At 45.9% G+C, this 8,216-nt stretch overlaps 1 protein-coding gene across 2 annotated transcripts; it reads left to right on the top strand.

Annotated features, from left to right (window-relative positions):
* Positions 1 to 1,886: 1,886 nt before the first annotated feature.
* LOC139059030 (uncharacterized) lies at positions 1,887 to 7,629 on the top strand. 2 transcript variants are annotated; one of them, XM_070536835.1, is made up of 2 exons: positions 1,887 to 2,220; positions 3,837 to 7,629. In XM_070536835.1, exon 2 carries the CDS (start codon positions 3,994 to 3,996, stop codon positions 5,224 to 5,226), a length of 1,233 nt encoding a protein of 410 aa, XP_070392936.1. In that variant the 5' UTR covers positions 1,887 to 2,220; positions 3,837 to 3,993; the 3' UTR covers positions 5,227 to 7,629. The 2 variants fall into 2 exon arrangements, with proteins under 2 accessions (XP_070392936.1, XP_070392935.1); XM_070536834.1 differs by having other exon boundaries at positions 3,776 to 7,629.
* The last annotated feature ends 587 nt before the right edge of the window (positions 7,630 to 8,216 follow it).

Genomic DNA, 8,216 nt, shown 5'->3' with positions numbered 1-8,216 from the left:
CCAGATTGGTTGCCTTGGTCAAGAGAGATTTGAAACAGTGTGTGTAGAATTTATTGAGAGAGGCAAGATTTGGAAAAGTTGCGGTTTGTAACTGGCGTAATGCCACTGCTTCCTCCCGCGAGAAGGACGGCGGTGGTGCGGCGTGGGTGCGACGGATGCGTGTATATATAATGACGGAGTATGTCTTTGTAACGGAGCAAGGGATCGCCCAACTCCGAACTAGTCGCCTCACCACGCCGAGTCGCCCGGAGGGAAATTTCTCGGGCAACCGCATGTGCGCGTTCGTTACCCGGCAGCGAGGTATGACCAGGGGTCCAGAGTAAGTGGATGCGGGGAGGTGTGGTTGGTGTATTTTGCGGGATCTGTTTGAGAATTTGGTGCGCCGCTCTCGCGATGCTATGTACTGATAGGTACGCCCGGCATGCCTGTTGCGAGTCCGTCAATATATACACTTCTTCAGGAACACGGATGGCGTATCGAATTGCAAGAGCAACACCGAGAATTTCTCCGTAAGCGGCATTTGTTCCGCGCATTGCAGCACAGTTTCTCAGGGATTCGGTGCCATCCAAAACTAGCGAGGTATAGCCCTCTTGAGTGCGTGATGTGTCCGTGTATAAAGTATGTGTTTCCGGGGTGCTTGAAAGCATGCGGCCAATGTATCGTACACGGGCTTTGCGCCGCCCTTTGTCATGCTCGGGGTGCATATTGTCGCGAAAAGTGTATAGCGCGGGCCGCTTTGCTTGCTTTCGGGGAATTTTGTGGGCTGCTCAACGCGGGGATAAGCCTTTGTCCAGAAATAAGAGCGACGGCGCCCGGCCGCCGCCGCCGCACCTGAGACATCATGACGCATCTTCGTCCCACGCTCGGCTGTCAAAAGCCGATTAGTTATGGTCAGAGTGCTTTTGTGTACGGAGTGTTGACGCGACCACTTCTTGACCCCTTGAACTCTGACGCTCATTGGATGATGTCGGCTTGCCTGATTGGTCGGAGTAACAAAGTAGCCCATTGGTGGAGAAAAGTGTCTCATGGATGCTGTGCAAACTTATTTAAGGGATAGTTCGAGTAGTTTTTGGGCTTTCCTGACTCGCTTCGAAGCAGCAGCAGATTCGCTTTCCTGACTCGCTTCGAAGCAGCAGCAAGCTTTCCTGACTCGCTTCGAAGCAGCAGCTAGAGAATTCCCTCTCCTGATTGATACGAAGCAGTAGCAATGGATTCGCTTTCCTGACTCTCTACGGACCGACAGCAAAGCACATCATGGATTTCGCCTCGCCTGGAGAGCGCCCGCCACGCGTTCGCCATCGTCGCCACGCCAGTCTAAGCATGGTGACACTCGGCCCCGCGTCACTGGACGAACTCCGGGCAAGGGAAGACCTTGAAATCCGTGCCACTCGCATGCTGGGCCAGTGGCTCAAACACCTAGCCAGCACCACCACTCCACCCATGGTTTCCCCACCACCTGAGGACACCCCAGAAAACCCCACACGAGGAGCCCCATGCCTCAATCCCCTTGCCCTCCTCCGACGACGAGGACATGGATCTGTCGAGCTCGAGAAAACGAGCTCGCGAAGCGGAGAGCGACGATGACGAGGACAACACGCGTCGTAAGCAACCGCAGAGCACTCCCCCCAGCTCGGAGCAGCACGTTGCAGCCAGCAGCCACGTGGAGCAAGGAGACCTGGGCAGCGCCATTTCGCCAACCCTCCCCGAAACACATGCGTTTCCCCGCAGGCCGGCTGAGGCCGGTGAACGATAGAAGGCAGCATCCACGTGACCCTGCGTTCCCGGATGTTGTTTCCCTAAGTTGGTTTCCAACTGTCCCTATGGGGCGAATGAATACCTAGTGTGTCACATGATTGGGGAGGTTTCTTCCCTGTATTGCTGCCGGATTATGGCCGGCGCTGGGTGCACGCGCTTGGCAGCAGGAATATGCGTGCAGTCACACAGAAACCACGTGCTTCCAAACGCCGCCTACTCCGCTTCGGAATGGCGCACGTCTGTGACAATCGTCGATGCGAATTTCCCAGCAAACTATTCATATAGAGGAAGAACATGCTGCAACACATCAGGAACGTTCACAAAATGGTCGTGGATGTCAAGAAATTGATGAAATGCGACGTATGTGGCACTTCGCTGCCTACAATGGAGAAGTATTCGGTGCACCAGATCGCTGCGCACAACTTCGAGGCTGACTACGTGCACCTGTGTTCCGGAACAATAAGGGTGAGGAACAGTTTTATTAAGTTTATTCTCAGTCATCGTAAGCAAATGACGTTTAAACGCAATATTATATGTCGGACTTTTTTAAATTTCTTGTTGCGCAGTGTGCCTCCAAAAGCAGTTGTTTATAACTTGCGGGCCTTTGTTTTTTCTTTCTCCATCTGTTTCGCGAAGAGTATCTTTTGCGCACGTGCCTAATTTATTTCCTTGGGGTATGTTGAAGTTTGTATCCTCGTTAAATATAATTTGTTTGTTTAACCATCTATATATAGTATAGTCATGTGTGCGCGCTCCCAGCGATGCGCTACATGACATACGTTTGGCATGGTCTGCTTTCCTGCCCAGCAAGTGGAGTGAAATTTGACGTTTGCACATCTTTTTTTCTTTTTTTTTAAGCGACAGGAGTAAGCTGTTCTGCGTTCTGACGTTGCTCTGTGCCACATGCGTGCGTGGCCTAGTCTTCGCCTCAATGCACGTTGCAATGCGGCAGAGACGCAGAACCGGGACCATACTTGAATTTGCGGATGTCGCCGGGATGGTTTCCCAGAGTATTGTTGGCAAACTCTTTAGTAGTACATTTCATAGAATAGAGCGAAATGTGACGCTCGCGCACCCTCCCCCCCCCCCTTCTTTTTTTTTTCTTAAACGAGAGGAGGGATTTGCTCTGCGTTCTCACGTTGCTTTGCGCTACTTGCGTGCGTGGTACAGTCTTCGCCTCAGTGCCGACCGCAATACACTTGCAATTGCGGCTGTCAGCGGCTTGGTCTCCCGGCGTACTTTGGGAAAATTCTTTAGTAGTACCACGGTCCTTCAATTGAAGGACTCTGGTTGTAGATTTCATAAAATAGAGCCAAATTTGACGCACGCGCAATCCTTTTTTCTTTAAGAAGAGTGTGTTAGGAGGCTACTTGGTAAGACATCTTTTTGTGAACTTAAACTGCGCTTGGGAAAAGACACCAACGTAGAAGAAGACAGGACGAACGCAGATTAGCAACTGGTTTATTGAAATCACACATAATGCTGCCTCTTCGAACCAGGCGCATGCCCAAGCCAGATCATAACCACGTGACCATGGAACACTCCCTCGCCAAGCCCCTATCTAGAGTAAAAATTCAAGCTCTTCTTGAAAAGAAGGAGCTTTTCAAGAAGAAACTGAGGGAAGGGATTCACACTGTTCTGGGGCGTAGCTTGCACCACGTGCTCTCAGTTCGTCTTTGTCTTATCGTAACAGCATTGCTGTGAATGTACAGTCTGATTCAATATTGAGGATGGAGTGAGCATAGATCATGCTTAAGTTTCATACTTGATTCTTATTAAAACAAAACTAATATGATAAATTTTTTGAAGTTATGGCGTATTGCATATTTGAAATTCAATTTTAACAGAAATTTGAGCAATATCAAGGGCGACCTCATGACACAGTCGAGTTGAAGGTGAGGGAGTAAAATAAATGCTACGTTAGCCCGTGTCCAAAGCCTTCAAAGTGATTATTTTTGTTTGCATCTCTCTCCCCAAAGTACTTGTCACCATCTAATGCTATTTTGTGCTTTTATTACAGAATTTCATGAATGGAAAGCAGAAGAAGAGGGTAGCGAGAACTGCTGGTTCATTTTGCCCAGGGACCCCAAAAAGCTGGCCAGTGGAGAGACAAGGATCCACTATTACTGTAATAGATCATGTGAGGCAAGGAAGAAGGAAGGTCACAGTGACCCTCGGGAGAAAAGTCAGGGGAGCTGTAGGTCTGGTAAGATATGTCTTTCATTTATTACCATCACAATGGACAACACTCAGAGTCCGACACCTGAAAGCACCACCATAAAAGTCAGGTATCAAAGAAACCATTATGGTCATAAACCAGCAATTCAGCACTTGGGAATGAGTGACAAGGAAAAGGCCAGCGTAGCAGAGAACCTAGAAAGGGGTGTGCCCATGAAAACCATTCTAAAGCGAATAAGAACATCTGTGGCATCCAAGCTGAGGCCAGTGCACTTGGCAGAGTGCTCAACCCTGCATAACATCAAACGGCAGTTTAACATTGCTGCTCCTGAACGTTGTCACACTAATGACGCTGTCAGTGTAGACATGTGGGTGCTTGTGATGAAAGAAAAAGGTGAAACACTTGTCCGCCTGTACAAGGCACAAGGTGCAGTGGACCCAAGCGGTACATTTTCTTCAGCAGACTTTGCTCTTGTTCTGATGACAGAGCCTCAGAAGGAGCTACTAGAAAAATTGGGCCCTGCAGGGACTGTATGTCTTGACTCCACACATGGAACTATAGAGTACCTGTTTGAGCTGACCACTCTTCTGGTGCTAGATAAAGTAGCATCAGTTGTAGCTATAGCTTATTTCATCTGCAACCAGATGAACGAGCAAACTTTGACAGCATTCTTCAAATATCTGGAGTCGGCCATGGCCAAAAAAGTGGCCGCTAAGACATTGATATCTGATGATGCCTCGCAATTCTACAAAGCATGGTCCAGGGTCATGGGTGCCGCAAAACAGAAACTTCTCTGTGCCTGGCATGTGGATAACAATTGGCGTAAGAAGACACTCGAGTGTGTAGAGAGACAGCTAAGGCCACATGTTTACCATAGTGTGTGGCTACTCTTAGAGTTCCTCGCGGAAAAGGCATTTGAAGATTATTTTAAGCAATTCCTTTCTAGTGAGGAAGAAAAACTGAGGGACTTCCTGAAGTACTTCAAAGACCACTATGCAGTTAGGCTGCAAGAGTGGGCCTATCGCTTTAGGACTAGAGCAGCTGTCAACACTAACATGCACCTTGAGAGCAAGCACAGGACGTTAAAGCATACTATGCTGGAGAGAAAACAGAATAAGCATGGTGACAAACTAATTTCTGCCCTCATGGACTTGACAAATCATTTTTTAATGAAAAGGGCTAGCCAGATGATGAAAGGGGCAAAGGGTAAGGAGCTGAGAACAATTCAGAAGAACCACAGGTCTGGCAGTGAAATGGCAGCTTGTGCCAAAATAAATGAAGATGGCATATGAACTGTGCCATCTCAGTCTATTAAAGGGCTCTCATATAAAGTGTCAAAAGTGAAAGATGGTGCTTGCTGTCCTTTGAGGTGCAAGGAATGCGCAGTGTGTGTGCAAGCACAGTCACTGTGTGGTCATCGCTAATCCAACTAGCAGCAACAAGGCCCATGAGAGCTCACCCAAAGAAGCATGTGAGGCAAGTCGGGCATTGCACATTGTACAGAGTATAACAAAGCTGGAAGCAGCCAAAGCAGTGTCAAGCTCAACACTCTTAAGAGCAAAAATGGACTCAGTCAGACAGGCAATATCAGATGGTGAAGTCTCTGAGGGTGTGGCTGAGAAGGCAAACAATTTGTTTGAGCCAGTTTTCATGCTTGTGGAAAGTGAAAGTGACCCAAAAAGAAAGATGCCAGACCATTCAAATGAACCAGCCAACAAAAAAGTTGTGCACCTGTTAAGATTTCACTCTACAAAAAACCTTAGATTGTCGCAGCCATCATCTAGCCTTTCAAGGCCCACTGAAGCTCAAAAGGAAGTCCTTAAATAACAGCTTAGGGACAGCAACATAGAAACTGAAGAGATAACCACGTCAGCAGGGCACGATTACTGGTAACAAGCCTCCAGTGCAGTTAGGAAGAGAGAAGTGGTGCAGTAGTGCTGTGCTGTCATGCCTTATAGAAGCAGGTTGAGGGCTCGCATATAAACAAATCATGACATGTGGTCTCTGATGATTAGCCCGTCTGTTTTTGTCTGTGGTGTGCAGCCATATGTCACAGCTGGATAGTATGTGTGTTAGAGCACGAGAGATGCCTCCATGCTTGTTGTATGAGCTGCTGGTAAGTGTTCAGTGAAAATAGGTACAGACCCAGTGGTTATCTCTGGTATGTGGCAGCTGTTGGATAGTAGTGTGTTAGAGCACGCCTCCATGCTTGTCATATGAGCCGCTGGTAAGTATGTCTGTACATAGGAAGCGCATTGGACGGTGTGTAGTGTTTCAGTGTGCAAAAGCCTCCAATGTGTTTTGCTACTTATAAATTTGTGTAAACACTCAGTAGCGCAGTAGTCATGATGTTGCACTGCTGAGCTCAAGCCTGCGGGTTCAATCCCAGCAAAGGTGGCTGCATTTCAGTGGTGGTGAAATGAAAAAAAAAGCGTGTAGTTGAATTCAAGTGCACATCACAGAACCCAAGGTGGTCAAAATAATACTGAGTCCCGCACTGTGGCATGCCTCATAATTCGATCTAGATGTTGTGTTCCATGTGATGTTCTTTATTGCCCATTTGAATAAACTTTTATTTTTCAGATTACCAAAATAGAGGGTATATGCAGTGGTGTTGTGTGCAGTCTGGATAAGTTGCTCTGGTCATGAGCACTCAATGAAAACTTCTGCATATTTGGCTGCAGCAGACAGTGTCATAATGATAGTAAAGACTATGCAGAAAGCTTTAGGCCACTCTACATATCAGATCAGTTTTATATTGCATCCCTTATGGTGCTTATGGTGGCAGAATAATAATTGGCAATGCTTCCTTACACATTTAATATTTTTCTTTTTTTCTTTTGGAAGAGCAACCTTGGAAGAATAATCTACAACAATGCTCCTACCTTCTCTTTCACTGTCTCCCCATTTCTTTTCTACACTTCAACTTCATTCTACGCACTATCTTATTCTCCTCTTCATCCTACATTGACGGTGTGGGAAAGTGAGCTAAGCGTGCATAAAGATTGCTGTGCAGAACTTAATTGCAGCACTGACGAAGACAAATCTTTGTCAAAAGGTTCATTACAGCTACATTCCCCCTCCAAACACTGTTTATCACTTCAAGCCTTCATATTCCTGTGAGCTTTTGTCTTGTTTAACAGTTGTAACAGTCATGCTATTTATTACTATCAATAGCCAGCATACATTTAGCACTGCAAAGTGCTGTTTAGAAGACGTGCGAGTTTCTACTTCCCTTATGATAAATACTCCAGACATTCAGTCTCTAATTTATGAAAATCTTTCAAACATTGCCAGTGATGACCACCATATGGGTTAATGTCGGCATGGGACTGAGGCTTTCCCGCAAAAAGAACAGTTATGTTTTGCTCATATCATGTGACTGACAGTTTCTGCTGTAATTTTTGCACTTGTCAACTGCACTGTGAAGAGTTCGTTTCTGTGAATATGTGCTGGCCTGATTCTTCTTAATCACGCATTTCAGATCTTGTGCTGTGAGATGAGGAGGTGTAAAATAAAAACACCGTGTAGATTTCACAATGCCTTTAAGGAACCACGCAAAGCTTGGAGATGAAGCATTACATGCAACTTGAACCAAGTGTCTGGACACAGCAAGTGAAAGTTGTTTTGTCATGAGTGAGGGTGTCGGCGTTACTTGTAACTGCCTTTAAATAAAAGTTTGTTTCAAAACAGTGGCTCAACTCTGTGTTCCCCCGGTAAAAAACAAAACCATTGGGATTTGCAATTCTCTTTTTAAACATAATTGACCAATATGAATAAAAAAAAACTTTATGAATCAAGATATAAGCTTGCCATACCATGGAAACACTTGAAACTCCTTTTGAGAAGCTTACTCATACGCGAACACATTACAGCAATTATTTTCAATCGTATACCCACAATTTGCCTCGTCACCATGTCAAGTTTCAAGGCAGATTTTTTTTAGACTCCAGGAAGCCGTATGCTTAATTCTATCCATTGTTTACTGCATTGCATTTGATTTTCTATAACAAATAAAATCGAATTCTCCATTGATTGCACCGACGCTCACGTTATAATTATATGCTATTATTATTGACTAGTCTTTTATATATATTCTTGGATGGTGGGGGCTGCACTGGTGGCGTTCTACGAATTTGCGCCGCGTGTTTGTGCGGGTAAACTTAAGCGCAGAATTTTTTTTTTTTGCGCGTTATGAAAACAATGCACTGCAGGTATTTTAATTAATGCAACGAGCTGTATGAAATATCAGTCAAGGGGTTGGAAACGTCGCTATAGAGAA

The sequence above is a fragment of the Dermacentor albipictus genome, chromosome 4, assembly GCF_038994185.2.
Source record: "Dermacentor albipictus isolate Rhodes 1998 colony chromosome 4, USDA_Dalb.pri_finalv2, whole genome shotgun sequence".
Taxonomy (NCBI): domain Eukaryota; kingdom Metazoa; phylum Arthropoda; class Arachnida; order Ixodida; family Ixodidae; genus Dermacentor; species Dermacentor albipictus.
This window is presented reverse-complemented; position numbering and strand designations above follow the sequence as displayed.